General features: G+C 60.0%; 1 protein-coding gene across 1 annotated transcript in view; it reads left to right on the top strand.

Moving 5' to 3' along the window:
• Positions 1-3,419: 3,419 nt before the first annotated feature.
• CPLX1 (complexin 1) overlaps positions 3,420-15,047 on the top strand; it is a 41,674-nt gene continuing 30,046 nt past the window's right edge. The window contains exons 1-2 of the mRNA XM_017538943.2: positions 3,420-3,578; positions 5,036-5,145. Coding sequence (XP_017394432.1) covers positions 5,115-5,145 — 31 coding nt within the window. The 5' untranslated portion in view covers positions 3,420-3,578; positions 5,036-5,114. The remainder of the gene's footprint in view (positions 3,579-5,035; positions 5,146-15,047) is intronic.

Here is a 15,047-nt window from a genome sequence, read left to right as displayed (position 1 = left end):
CTCACACTTTTCATGTGTTGTTACTTTTGGAATAATAACAAAATCCAGCAGGAAAATGACAGCATGGATGGTGTCAGCAGTCAGACTGAACTACTCGGTGCACTGAACTATTAAGTTTGTTTGGAGCTTCTAGGTGGGTTCTGTGGGCCGGCTCCACATAGGTGGTGTGGCAGAGGGCTGCCCTCCTGCTGAGCCCGTGGGGGACCCGGCCCCCTAGCCACACCCCACACCAGGACAGAAGGCCACCTCCAGGAAATCCTGAAAGTGCTTCCGGGACCCCTTTCCCAGCCCAGGGCAGGGAGAATGCCTGGCACCCAGGAGGTGGAGGTGCTACGGGCAGACGGGACCCAGCAGATGGGAGCAGTGTGGGGTGGAGGCCTTGGCAGGGGCGTCCAGGGACACTGGAGTTGGTAGGTTGCAGCAGGGCAGCTGCCTCCTTCCCTGCTGTCTGGAGTGACCCTTGCAGGGTCTCAAACCCAATGCCATGTGGTCCTCACACAGCCCTGCTGGGGTCCCTGGCCTCACGTGGGCTGCTATCTGGGGATGGTGTGTCTGAGGGGCAGAGAGCTGGCTGAGCTGGGGGCAACATCCATGTCCAACCAGCTGGCACAGGGCCCACAGCCCGGGCTGGTCGAGCTGACCACAGCACTTCTCCAAGCTGGCCCTTCAAACCACCGGCCCCTCCTCACGCAGCTCCTGCCCCTTTCCAGCCGGCTGGAGGTCTGGGGGCTTCTTCTCCAGGGTTCAGGGCCTCCTCTGGGCACTCGAGGGGCCTGCCTGGGTGTTTCCAAGTGGCCCGTGGGGCTGGCTAGGCAGAGGCCATTTGCTGTGTCGCCTCCCTCTGCCGCTGGAGCGGCGCCTAGGTGGCTCCTGGCCAGCAGCCTGTGACTCCCACCTGGCTGGGCGGGCAGCCCTGGCCCGGCTCACATACCCTGAGCTGGCACCTGCCTCAAGTCCTCTGGCAGATGCCCACTTTCCCTCCCCCAGGGCACCTGTCACTCTGACCTGGGGCTGTCACTCACCTTGTCTGCTTCCCTCCAAGTTATGGCTGCCCCTTCCCCCAGGTTAGGGTGTAGACAAGTGTGAGAGCTGAGAAGCGTTGCTTCATGCGTGGCTGGTGTAAGAGAGGTAACAGCAGTGACATGCGAAGACAATAAGATGGACACAGAGACACAGAGACATAAAGACGCAGAGACAGAGATACAGTGACAGAGAAAGAAGAGAGATACAGACAGAATGACACAGAGACAGAGATACAGTGACAAAGAGAAAGAGACAAAGGGAGACAGAGAGGCAGAAAGACACAGAGACAGAGAGATACAGTGACTGAGAAAGAAGAGACAGAATGACACAGAGACAGAGATACAGTGACAAAGAGACAGAAAGAGACAAAGGGAGACAGAGAGGCAGAAAGACACAGAGACAGAGAGATACAGTGACAGAGAAAGACAGAGGCAGAGGCAGAGAAAAGCCCAGTCAGAATGTGAGGGCTGGCAGAGGGTCTCTGTCCTCTGGGTACCGGCTGGAGGTGTGCTTGGAGCTCAGCCTGGCCTGGGTTATAGAACCAGGGAGCGGTCAGCCTAGGAGTCCAGTGCTGAAGCCCAGACCCTGGACCCTTCTGCTCAGAGGAGCCTGTACCTCCATGTACTATCCTGCCCCTCCTGTGCAGACTGTCCCAAAGGTGTCTCCCCTGCATGTGGCTTGTGGAGGTGGCAGGGTCAGTCATGAGCCTGGCTCTGGGTTCAGAGGGTACCCCTGGGTCCTTTCTGGGGTCACTGTCAGGGTCAGCTGTGGGGTTATCCACCCAGTTAGGGATGGAGGGAGAAAGTGCCAGGGAAGGGAGTGACCTCTCCTTCCTGGACCGAAACATGTCACCCTTGCTGTCCCCTCCCAGATCCTGAGGACACTAGAAGGGCAGGCTGAGCAGACCAGGCTGGGCTCACTACACAGCGCATCCAGCGGGGCGTGTGTGAGGACTGAGGCCTCAGACCAGGGGAGGTGGAGATGGCCCTAAGTGCCACCGGGCCCACGAGTCACTGGCAGAAAGGGGTCCGGGGTGCCTCCTGCCTCCTGTCCCTAGGCCCAACCTTTTGAGCCCACATGGCTCAGATACAGGGGGAGAGGAAGGGATGGCACTAGGGATGCCCATGGCTTCCAGCCTGGGAGGATGGAGAGACCCCAATCCTAGGGCATAGGTCCCCCTCTGGGAGGTTACCTGTGAACCTCCCAGGCCCACGGACTCTCCTGGCTGCCCATGGACTCTGCCTGGTGCCTTCACCCTCCCCTCTCCCCCGCAGCTCCCTTCCTCTGCTGAGGGTCCCCTACCAGATCAGCAGAGGAGTGGGGACAGGGCAGAGGCACTGTGGCCAATGCTGGGGTCCAGGCCTCCTGAACTCAGACTAAAGTCGGGGCGGGGGGAGGGGCGGGGATGAGGCAGAGCCACGAGCAGAGAGAGCGGGGGAGGGGCCGAATCCCTGCGGCTCCAGCATAGTCCGGGGACGCAGCCCGAGAGGACAGTGACAAGTGAATGCGGCGACCACAAGCAGCAGCCACCCCCGGCCAGGAGCACAGGGCAGCTTTAGGGTCCCCGTGCGCCCTGACCCTTTCCTAACCTGGCGCCTGACAAAGCGCAGGGACCACAGGGCGGACCGGCCGAGAGCCGACCTTGCGGCGACCCCGCTCTCCCGCAGTGCCGCGTCAGCCGCAGCGGAAATCCCGGAGGCCGGGGGAGGGGGCGGCCGCGGGACGGGACTGCTGGGGGACCCCGGAAACCCCGCTCGCCCGCCAGCCCCGAGACCACTGCTCGCCCGCCAGCCCCGGGACCCCCACTCGCCCCCCGCCCTCCTCGGGAACCCCCACCCGCCCGCCTGCAGTGACCTCGGGCGCCCCCGCCCCGCCCGGCTTCTCCCGCTGTTCTCGGGGACTTTGGGGTCTCCGGCCTCTGTTCCGCTAAAAGAAAACAGAGTGGCTTCGTCGGCGACCCCATTACCCTGAAAATCAGCCCGGCCCAGCCCTCGGGTCTCTCACTGCGAGGGGCGCGAATGGGTTTTGAGGGGTCTGGGGGCGCCCTTTTCCCGCCCTGCGATGCGGAGGGGGTCGGCGCGGCGGGCAGCGCTCTGGGGCACGGTCCCCAAAGAACGGGGGCAGCGACCCCTCACCCGTTCCCCCGACCCCTAACCCCTCAGCTCGAGGGCCGTCTCCGCCTGAGGGGTTGGCATGCGGGGACCATGCAGGGAGCAGGCCCGCGCCGTCGCTTGGGGGGCGGCTGGGGGGGCGCCGGGCTGGGGGCGCGCAGGTCGGGCGGACGGGGGGCGCGGGCTCAGGCTGGGGCAGCGCCGGGCCGGCGGGAGGGAGCCCGGGGCGCGTCACTCGGATCCACCCCCTTCCCCGCCCCTCGGGCTCCTCCGCCTGCTCGTCACGCTCGGACGCGGGCGGGGGGCGGGGGGCGGGGAGCGCCTCCGAGTGACGCGCCCTCCTCGCGGTGCCCTTCAGCCGCCGCCGCAGCTCGCCGGGCGCCACATGGACTCGGCCGGCCCGAGCGCGCCCCGCCGCTGACCGCCCGCGCGCGACCCGGGAAGGTAACCGCGCCCTGCGCCCGCCCCGCCTCCGCTCCCGGGTCTCTCCCCGCAGCCCCGGCTTCTTCCCGCGGCCCCCGCTTCTCCCCTCGCCCAGCCCCGGCTTCTCCCCGCGGCCCCGGCTTCTCCCCGCGGCCCTGGCTTCTCCCCTCGGCCCAGGCTTCTTCCGCGGACCCCGGCTTCTCCTCCCGACCTCCGCTTCTCCCCCCGGCCCCGGCTTCTCCCCGCGGCCCAGCCTTCTCCCCCGGACCCCGGCTTCTCCTCCCGACCTCCGCTTCTCCCCCCGGCCCCCGCTTCTCTCCCAGGCTCTGCGCGCGCGGGGTCCGGGGCGGGCGCTGTCCACCGCCGCGGTACTGAAGCGGCCCCCGCGGTCCCGGCCGGCGCGCGGCCTCCTTCTCGCTCCTTCCTGTCTCCGAGGCTCCCCCTCTCCTCCCTCGCCCTCTTTCTTTCCTCTTCTGGCGCGTTCCCGCCTGAGGGCCGCTCTCCCGCTCGTAAAACCGAAGGATGCGGGTGCGGCGGCTGCGGGAGCCCAGACGCGGCGGGTGTGCAGGTCCCTGCGGGGTGCGGGTCCCTGTGGTGCGCAGATCCCTGAGGTGCCCTCCTTCCCCGCGCCGCGGGAGCCAGGGAGAAGTTTGGAGGAGACTCGGCGCTGCGGCAAAGGCTCCGGGGCCGCTCCCTGCCCGCCGCCCTCTAGTCCCCGCTCGAGTCCCCTTCATCTGCGGAGGACGGGGGCGAACCGTCAAAACAGTGCGCTCTAGGGACCGGGGTTTCCCTGATAAGAGAGACCCCACAAATGCGAGCGGCTCACTGCGGCTGCTGTGATTTCAGAAAGCAGCTTCCCAAGAGGGGACCAGAGCCCCCATCCCCTGCGCTTTCGGGGCAGGGGGGTTCTGTCCCTATTCCCATGTGCTCCCTGACGACCGAACCTCTGAAGTTTCTCCCCTACCCCGATCCTTTCTTCTACCGTGGGCCATTGCGGGGGGCGCGCTGACCGCAGTGCCTCAGGGATAGTCAGAAGCCACAGGAGCCTGCCCTGAAGGGCACCCGCTCAAAGACCCACCCCCAACCCTTCTCCTCAGCCTTGGGCTTGGGACCACCAGGGAGGCGCAGCTCCAGACCTAGCTGCAGAGCGGAGCAGTCACCTTCAAACGCCCCCTGGGCCCCGCCCCTGCTCCCGCAGCCTCCTGCCAGGCGCCTCTGAGTGATGCCCCCTCAGCTGTCAGCAGCCCTCCCCACAGGGGCTTCAGACACCCCAGGGGCGGGGGAGACCACTTTGCAGGTGGTCTGAGGTCTGGTTTGGGTGTGGGTACAGAAGTCCCCTCAGGAACAGACCCAGGCAGCTGCTCCTGGTGGGGGAGGTTCCAACCCACAAGGTATTGGGGGTAAGGAATGATGGTCTCTGGGGAAGGCCAGGCAGGGGCCTGCTCCAGGTGACCTGTGACCACTTCACTCTCTCCCAGGAAGGACACTCACTCCCGGCCACACGTGCATGTGAGTTCCGACCCTTGGAGGAGCCGCTGTGGAATCAGAGCAGTCGTCATGGAGTTCGTGATGAAGCAGGCCCTGGGAGGTAGGAAGGGGTGGTGGGGTGGGTTGCGGGGCCAGGTGCTGGGACAGGCAGACATGGAGAGACCACCACACCAGCTGCTCCTTATCTGGCCCACCGCAGCAGCGCCCTGCAGCCACCCGTGCAGCCACCTGCATAGCCCTCCACAGCGCAGCCCTCCACTGGAGCCTTAGGGCAGGGAGCTAGGGCCGTAGCCAGCGGCCCCCCAGCCCAGCCCTTTCTGAGGCCCAGAGCCAGCACAGGGGTGGGGGTGTGCTGGTGGGACAGGGGCTGCCCTGTGAGCTCACTCTGCCCCTGCTTTGGTCAGGGCAGAGCCCATGGACCTCGCTGGTGCACGTGCTGGGGGAGGGTGGACACCCTGGTGTAGATTTTGCAGGGACAGTTCTAACTGGCCGGGCCAGGCAGCCCCCAAGAGGGATCCTTCCAGGTGAGGAGAGCCCGGCCTGGGAGAGCAGGATGCAGGCCACTGCCTCAGGGACAGGTATGGGGACAGAGCTGGCCTGTGCATCCGTCGAGGACCCTGTGGGTTCCACCTGCGTGAGGCAGTGCCATCCTCGCAGAGCCAGAGCTCACTGGTTACAAGAGCAAAGGAAGAGACCTGAAAAACCTGCATGTCCCGACCAACTCCCGGATGGGACATGCAGCCTCTTTTGTGTGTGCTGGGGTGGGGGCAGGCCCTCTTCCAACCTGCTGTCTGCGCTTTGAAAGGAACCCCATCCCTACTTGGCTCAAGGCTGTCATGGTGGCCAGAGGCCATGCCAAGGACAGTGGCTGAATCCCTAGTCTAGGAGGTGGGCAGGGCCTGGGCTGTGCTGGTGCAGACATGTCCCAGCAGAGCTGTTGGGTCAGCTCAGGGGCTGTCCAGGATGAGGGGGTTTAGCTCAGAGCCGTTCATCCTGTGTTCCCCCAGCAGCAGTGCCCAGAGCTCCCTCGGGGATAACCTGTGGTTGGCGCCTGATTCTGCCGTTACAGACGTCTTCCTTGGGGGGCTCCAGAGGGGAGCATCCTGAGCTGGTGCCATTCACACCTTGGTGTGAGTCAGGCCTCCTGGGAGCATCTCTGCAGGTTGGAGGGGCCAGGGACACAGGTGGACAGAGGGGCAGGCGCCGCCTCCCCCAGGACAGGAGCTGAGTGTGTGGCCAACTCTGTAGGGTGGCTGTGCATCCACTCAACACAAATTAAATGAAAAGATGTTGAGCCTGGCCCGGGGCCACATCCCTGAGCCTTCGTGGTCAAGGGTAAGCTGCAGGTTGAGTCTAATTATAATGATTGCGTCACCGGGACGTGATTCAGGGACAAGCCAGCATCTGCCCCAAGAAGGGCGAGCTCCACCCGGGGAGTCCCAGGCTGTTACAGATAATTAATTAGGTGGCTAATTCAAACTCTGAGGTGGGCTTGTAGGAAACCTGAAGGACCTGATTTGGCTGTCTACATGGCTGAAATTAGCTGGGTAATTGCCAGCCCGAATTCCCTTTCCGTTTCACATCAGCGCAAAGTTTCTCCTGCAGCAGCAACCGGGCGGGTGTCGCTTAGCGTGGTGGAGCCGAGAGAGGGCAGCCGGCGGACCCCCGGGGCACCACACTGAGCCCTGCCCGGGGCACCCCGTGTTGACTTTGCAGAGGTTCGGAGCCAGCGCTGCTGGGCAGGGGCTGTGAGGGCTTCCAGGCAAGACCTTGTTTTCTGCCTCTGTCCCCACCCGGCGAGCCCCATTGTTGGTGTCTCGGGATGAGTGTGAGTGAGAGAGCAAGACAGATGGAAAATGGGGGGGTGCCCAGACAGCAGGAGAGAGCTTGGCAGAGACCCCAAGAAAAGTACTGAGAGACAGACCAAGCCCCGGACACAAAGAAGCCAGCAGGCGAGGGAGCAGGAGGCACCCAAGCTGTTCAGAGAGGGGAACCCAGAAACAGGGTCAAGGAGGGGGAGCTGGAGAAATAAAATGAACAGAGATGGAGAAAAAGACACAAAACATTCAGCACGCACAGGGATAGACAGGTGGAAACAGAGAAGGCATGTCAGAGACAGGGCAAAGGGAAAGACAGAGCAGAGCGGGAGACAGAGACAGAGGGGGAGACAGAGACAGAGGGAGACAGAGACAGAGGGAGAGATAGAGACAGAGGGAGACAGAGACAGAGGGAGAGACAGAGACAGGGAGAGACAGAGACAGGGAGAGACAGAGAGAGAGACAGAGACAGAGGGAGACAGAGACAGAGGGGGAGACAGAGACAGAGGGAGAGACAGGGACAGAGGGAGAGACAGAGACAGGAAGAGACAGAGGGAGAGACAGAGACAGGGAGAGACAGAGGGAGAGACAGAGACAGAGGGAGACAGAGACAGAGAGGGAGATAGAGACAGAGGGAGAGACAGAGGGAGAGACAGGGACAGAGGGAGAGACAGAGGGAGACAGAGACAGAGGGAGAGACAGAGACAGGGAGAGACAGAGGGAGAGACAGAGACAGAGGGAGACAGAGATAGAGGGAGAGATAGAGACAGAGGGAGACAGAGACAGAGGGAGAGACAGAGACAGAGGGAGACAGATACAGAGGGAGACAGAGACAGAGGGAGAGACAGAGACAGGGAGAGACAGAGACAGAGGGAGACAGAGACAGAGGGAGAGACAGAGACAGAGGGAGACAGAGGCAGAGGGAGAGACAGGGACAGAGGGAGAGACAGAGGGAGACAGAGACAGAGGGAGAGACAGAGGGAGAGACAGAGACAGAGGGAGAGACAGAGGGAGACAGAGACAGAAGGAGAGATAGAGACAGAGGGACACAGAGAGAGAGACAGGGACAGAGGGAGACGGGGAGAGACAGGGAGAGATGGGGACAGGGGGAGAGACAGAGAGAGAGACAGAGACAAAGGAAGAGGGCAGAGAGGAGCAGAGGGAGAGATTGAGGCAGAGAGAGAGACAGAGGCAGAGACAGAGAGATAGAGACAATGACAGAGGGAGAGGAAGGGATGGGGGAGAGACAGAGGGAGAGAGAGAGACAGAGAATCAGAGACAGAAGAGAGACAGCGACAGAGGGAGAGCCAGTGGGGAGAGAGATGCATTGGAAATGATCTGAATGCTGGCGCGGTGGCTCACACCTGTAATCCCAGCACTTTGGGAGGCTGAGGCAGGTGGGTCCCCTGAGGTCAGGAGTTCAAGACCAGCCTGGCCAACATGGTGAAACCCCGTCTCTACTAAAGATACAAAAATTGGTTGGACGTGGTGGTGTGCGCCTGTAATCCCAGGTACTTGGGTGGCTCAGGCCCAAGAATGGCTTGAACCTTCGAGGTGGAGGTTGCAGTGAGTGGAGATCATGCCAATGCACTCCAGCGTGGGTGACAGAGCAAGACTCTATCTCAAAAAAAAAAAAAAAAGGAAATGGACTGAGAAGTGGAGTCGGGGCCAGGAACGCAGCCGCACGCCACATGCTCCTGTCAGAGGGCACAGCAGAGAGGAGGAAGCGGTGAGGACCTGTGGGAACCTCTGGGCAGCGGCGGGCCTCACTGAGAGGCGGCCTGGTTACATCATGGTGACTCGAGGCTGCCTTGGTGGGCCGGGCCCCAGGTGTGAGTCTTGCTGAGGAGTGGGTGGCCCAGGGCCCGCTCATCTGCCCCAACCCTGGGTCTCAAGGAGGGGCCCCTGCTGGGACCACCGAGGGCAGGAAGCTCAGCGGCTGCTGGGGTGGCTGCTCACGGGGGAGCAGGAGGCTCCTCTGCAGAAGTGGCCTTGAGCTGGGGCCAGGCCCTGACACAAGACATGGGTCCGGGATCCAGGGTCCTCCGAGTAATTTAAAGAAACTGGTTTCCTCAGTCCAAAAAGTTGCAAACGGCCTGGGAGCGCTGTCGCAGAGCAGAGGAATGTGGTGGTGGGGGTGCTATCATCACTACAGACCCTTGTGGGACTAAATTCGGCAGAAGCGGCTGTCGCCAGGGTCCTCCCGTCCTTCCGCCTTGAAGCGACACACCCTGTTTAAACATGCTCAGTCCTCGGGAGTGTGCGGGGTCGGCGGGCAGGGGCTTCAGGTGGGAGAGGGCTTGGAGGCTGCGTGTGTGGAGGCTGGGGTGCAGGGTGGGGTGGCGGGACACACTCAGGAGAGCCTCTGACCGCCCCAGCAACGGAGCCCAAGACAGGATTTGCCCACACTCAGCTCTGCCACGTGGTGAGGTCTAGTGGGCAGGTCCAGTGACTCTGGTGGCTTGGTGACAGCGGACAGTGTCACCAAGGCTGGTGAGGGGCGCAGTTCGGGAAGAATCTCCCTCTGTGAGCAGAGGCTACCAGAACCAGGTGTCCAGGCCATGGATGCCCTCAGCCATGCTGCAGCCAGCACCAGCATCTCCCTAGTCCTCCACAGGGATGGAGGGGGCACCTCCTTCCTCCTTCCTCCTTCCCAGCACCAAAGTGGGGCTGAGCACTCACCATCAGGGACTTCCGGCAGGGCCATTCAGGCAGCTGGGATCTGAGTAGTCCTGCCTGACCCCCAGTGTCCACTCCGGGACTTACACCAAGGGCAAGGCTGGGTGTCCGTCCTGTCCCCAACAGAGGTCCCTCAGGCTCTCCTGTCTCTCTCTTCTTGCCCAATTTGACCTCAGCCCTCTCTTTTATTGTGAACAGACTTCACAAATGCCACAGGTTGCCAGTTGAGGCAGTGGGAGATTCTGCCACTTCCTGCCCCACCGGGTAACTGACCAGGCAAGGCCAGGCTCTCTGCCTGGGAGGACAGTGGAGCTACAGGCTGGGCTGAGCTGGGTCTGGGAGGACGGTGGAGCTGCAGGCTGGGCTCTCTGGGTCTGGGACGATGATGGAGCTGCAGGCTGGGCTCTCTGGGTCTGGGAGGACGGTGGAGCTGCAGGCTGGGGTTGAGCTGGACCTGAGAGGTTGGTGGAGCTGCAGGCTGGGCTGAGCTGCAGGGAAAGCAGCAGATCAGGAAGGGAAGCTCTTGAATTCCACATGGGGAAGATTCTTTGGGTTGCAAGTAACAATCAGAGGGAGAGGAGCTTGGATTGGGGGTCATGATGAGTCAGGAGGGCCCAGCTGCTCAGTGTTGCCCCCAGTGCCACTTTCGTTCTCAGCAGAGCTTTCATGCTCAGCTGCTTCTCACAGTCTCAAAGTGGCTACTGCTGCTTCAGCATTGCATCCACAGTCAGGGAATGAAAAAGAGAGGAGCTTAGGGGCAACCCCTTCATCTACTTAGTGGCAGTCTTTGTGGACTCTCACAGAAGTTTCCATTTTGTTGCCACAGCTGGAAGAGGAAGGTGGGGCCAAGGTGGGCACATCCTCCTCCAAAAAAGGGTGGGGTGTTGGGCAGGAGGCTCACAGTGCCTGGCTCACAGCCAACTTGGGGAGCCTTGGTTTCTAAGTGCAGAACCCCTAGACAATGACCCCCCCACAGGGTGTCATTCCCACCTCACACCTTGGTGCTTGACAGGCAGTTTGCAAAACCTTGACAGTAAAACACCAACACTTGTTCAGAACGGACCTCACAGATGCTGCGTTTGCTGAGAAAGTGCTCACTCACTTTGCTGGGTTCAGCAGAGATGCCTCTTACCCCAGATTTCTGGGAGGCTGGAAGGACACTTAAGAGAAACCGCCTTTCCTCCCGAACCGTGAAGGGCCGTCCCTTCCTCCGGAGAGGACACACTTGGTTGATTAAGCTGCAACTCAATTATAAATACCTTAGCCCCAGCGTGGGAATCAAGTGAGTATTATGCGCTTCAACGGACAAAGTTGTTTATGTTTTTGCCTTGTTGGTTGGCAACACGTTCCGGTTGAGATTAAAGCGTTCGTTTCAATAGCTCCTGCGTAGCAGGGACAGGGTTACTTCAGTCACACTTTGCTACCATCAGACGCTGCCTGACTGGCCAGGGGAGCGCAGAGCATTTCATGCTGGGACGTCAGTTGGAACAGGGAACTGATGAAAGCTTCAGAAGGAACATCGAGTACAGGCGAACTTCAGAGAACTGGGGATCAGACGTGGACACCGAGTGACCCTCAGCCCCTCTCTGAGGCGGTCCCCTGGGACGAGGCCAGGCCCTGCCCTCCAGCTCCACCATCCAGCCCAGCACCATCCTTGAGGCAGTGGGGCTCCGGCTGTGAGTGGGCAAAGATGGGGAGTGTGGGGTCCCTGCTATTGGCTAGGGACTGCCCAGCGGACCCTGATTCTGTCTGGGGGACAGGGGAGCCCTTGTCTGGCCCAGAGTCTCCCAAGCTCCCCCACCTGCCTGTGCTGACATTCCCCAGCGCTGTCCCCACCCACCCAGCAGCTGGGGCCTTGGGAACATCGGGGTCTCCAGCTTTGTTCCCCTCATCTTACAGTTCAGGGCGAATGCTGCCTCTGCCCCCACAGGGACTGAGGCCGCTGGTTTCTTTTCGCAGTGTAGAGAGCCCAGTAGCGGGCAGAGAGTCCCCCATGCCCCCTCCAGTTCCCTTTGTTCTCAAGGCAGGAGGGGTGGCTCCAAGGCTGAGCTTTCACTCAAGCCGAGGGTGCTGGGTGCCTTGTGCAGCCTGAGGCCAGGAGGGTGAAGGCATGGGTCATGTGGCAGCTGGCTGGAGCAGCTGGTGTGACGGGGCCGGCGGCCAGGCTGGCACCCCTCAGGTCTGCAGGAATGGGCCTGTGGGCAAGCCGGCGGCTCCTCGGCCTCTGCCTGCCCCTGATGTTTCTGAGGGAGCCCGGCAGCCATGACCTGGTGGGCATGCCAGACCCTTGCGTGCAGACTGGACAGGCTTGTGAAGACCTTCATCAGACCCCTCCACAGGACTCACAACACCTGTGTCATTGTCCTTGGCTCTGGTCCATCTCAGCAAATGAGGCAGGCACCCAGGGCAGCCCGAGGCTGGGGTCCCCAGTTCACACTGTTGACGCCAGGAAATGGTGCCACGTGAGTGACGGGAAGGCCGAATGATGGGCAAGGATCACAACCGTGCTGGAAACCTCGGCCGTGCCATCTGCCGCCGAGCCTGGCTCTGCTTGGGCAACTCACTGCCACGTCCACCGCGCTTCTGTCTCCACTCACCCTGTCCTGAAAGCCAGGACCAGGTGCCCTCTGCCGGTGCTCAGCTCTGCGGGCAAGGACAGCGGCACCCTCGGCCATGGTGGCAGGGCCCTGGCCCCAGCGCAGGCCAGCGTCTGATCCCAGGCAAGCTAAGGAAGGTCCGTGAAGCCACCAGAGGAGCTGAGGAGGGAATTGGTGTTTGAGGCACTTCGGCATGGGTGTGGAACGGAGGGAGCATTGCAGGAAGTCAGGAGGTGCCTCAGGCTCGGGGCCCGGGATCCACGAGGCCGTCAGGAGGTGCCTCAGGCTCGGGGCCCGGGATCCACGAGGCCGGTGTGGCAGTCAAGGCCCGTGGCAGTCCACAGTCAGCTTGACAAGGCAGGCGGTGGTGGCCGGACAGGCCATGGCCCCTGGGTCTCAGCAGGTGAGCCGGTCAGGTGGCCCGGCTGGGCGCTGCAACACCTCCCCTGAGCCTCTGTGCCTCCCCTCCCCAAAGATGGGCGATCGGGGCTTTGCTTGGACTTCTGCTCAGCTGCACTGTAGCCTCTCAGGCACCAGGCCAGGCGCCCAGCTCCCGGGAGGGCTGTGGGCTTGTCTGCAGTGCAGGAACAGTCACCAAAAGCCAACTTGCTTTAATGCCCAATTCAGCCTTGGTCACTTCTGACCTTGCCCAGTGTGCTCAGGAATGACAGGTGGATGGTGAGCCAGCCCCGAGGGCGGTGGGGCCTCCAGCGCACTGTGTCAGGCTTGGCTTCTCAGATGCTGGTGTATTCCTAAACACCAGATGGGAACATACTCGGAGTTACTGCGTCCGGGTGCCCACAGGACCTGTCCTCAGTTACTGAGTCTAGGGTGCCCACAGGACCTCCCCTCACAGCTGGTGGGACCAATGCACCCTCCGATGGGCACCTGGGGAGGTCTCTGGCCAGCAGCATCTTTAGATGGAAGTGGAAGGAGGGGAGCCCCGGGGCCTGGAGCGGGGTCCTCATGGCCAAGGGGGTGTGAGGGAACAGGGCTGTCACTGCAGGGCATGCACTCCCATGCGGAAATCAGTGTCTAGGGATTCCTGATGCTTCATCCTTACTTAAAGTTTTTCTCCTAATTAATATTAAATTATCCTGATTATGCTGGGTCTTGTTTTAATTTTGCCTAGGAGTCCCCTTGGACGGATTTTTTTTTTTTTTTTTTTTTTTTTTTGAGACAGAGTCTCACTCTGTTGCCCAGGCTGGAGTGCAATGACCCAATCTCGGCTCATGTAACCTCGGCCTCCCGGGTTCAAGTAATTCTCCTGCCTCTGCCTCCCGAGTAGCTGGGATTACAATTTTTTTTGTATGTCTTAGTAGAGATGGGTTTTCGCTATGTTGCCCAAGCTGGTCTCAAACTCCTGAGTTCCAGTAAGCTGCCTGCTTGGGCCTCCCAGCATGCTGGTGTTACCGGCATGAGCCACCGTGCCCTGCCTGATATGTATTTTTTTTACATTCACCCAATATGCCTCTGCTGAGCCTCACTAGACATTTCTGTCACTTTATGTGGGTTGCCATTCAGAAATACATGGAGTTGGGTTTCATTTTTTATCTAATTGGAGTCTTAATGCATCTGTTTAATGTGTACTATTTTGACCAACATATGTGATCTAACCTCTGCCATCTTCCTCGTTGCCTTTTTAAATGCTTTCTTGCAGTTTCATTTACTTTAATTTAGGGACCACATTTTCTCTTTAAAACCTCTGCAGTGCATTGAGACGTGCGTGCTCTTTTAAACATGACGTAAGCTCTAACTGCCAGAGTGGAAATGATGCCGTGTTTGCAGCCCTTGACAACGCATTTCCAGGAGTTCTGGCACTTTATTCTCTTCCTGCGCCTCTCCCATCTTTTGGTCTTTGTCTGTCATTTTTGAGACAGGGTCTCGCTCTGTTGCCCAGGCTGGAGTGCAGTGGAGCCATCGCAGCTCACGGCAGCTTCAACTTCTCGGGCTCAAGGGAGCCTCTACCTCAGCTTCCTGAGTAAGGTAGAAGGCTCACTTGCACCGCCACACCTGGCTAATTTTTTTTTAGACGGGGTCCCACCATGTTTCCCAGGCTAGGAAGAGAATTCAAGTAATATAGAAAAGTATAAAGAAGTGATATGAGCAAATCACTGGGGAAACTGAGATACTGCATTGTTCTGAAATCACTCATCATTTCATTTAAGAATAATTTCAGGGAGAATGCCTTCAGATCCGTTTCTAAATCTAAAAAACTGCAAAGTTGCTGGTGCTGTTGATTTATTAGGACTTACTGAGTGGCGTCAGTGGGTTGACATCTCGGGCTGCTGAGAAGAACCAGCCTCTGAGGTGAATGTGATTTAAATAGCTCAACAATAAGCATTGTAACAAATATAACTTCCCTTATCAGGCTTTTATATTCTCAAGGACAGACAACAAAAGATCTTTGAATGGTGGATATTTCGGGAAAGTCGTCGTTTATTTTGTAGATATTTAGACAGAGAGACAATGTCTTGATAATGAGATGGAGTAAGTACTGACCTAAGTCCAGGCTACACAAGGGGTGTGTAGGTGTCCTCAGCCTCCCCACCCATTCTAACAAGAGCCTGGGCAGAGGCCGGATTTGCAGCGGCAAACTCTTGTGTCAGCAGCCTCTCACGGTGCTTCTCCAAGTGCCATTGAGATTTATGACCTGTGAAACCTGTTACAATTTTAACTGAGACCGAAGGAGATACTTACAATGACGGGCTTCTCAAGCTCCCCACTCAGAGGTGTGAGTCTTATGTTTCCGAGTAAGCACCACGTGGGCCACCTCAGAGGCCGCACATTCACCTCCCAGAAGGGCTCTCGAGCATCAGTGCTTACAGACCTGCTCCCGTGCCCTTACGCGGCTGCATGCAAACACCGCTCACCTATAAGCCCTGCAGTGCACTGCGATTACATTTCTT

This window comes from Cebus imitator, unplaced genomic scaffold (genome assembly GCF_001604975.1).
Source record: "Cebus imitator isolate Cc_AM_T3 unplaced genomic scaffold, Cebus_imitator-1.0 Scaffold117, whole genome shotgun sequence".
Lineage (NCBI taxonomy): Eukaryota > Metazoa > Chordata > Mammalia > Primates > Cebidae > Cebus > Cebus imitator.
Note: the sequence above shows the minus strand (reverse complement) of the source record. Positions and strands in the feature narration are given on the sequence as shown.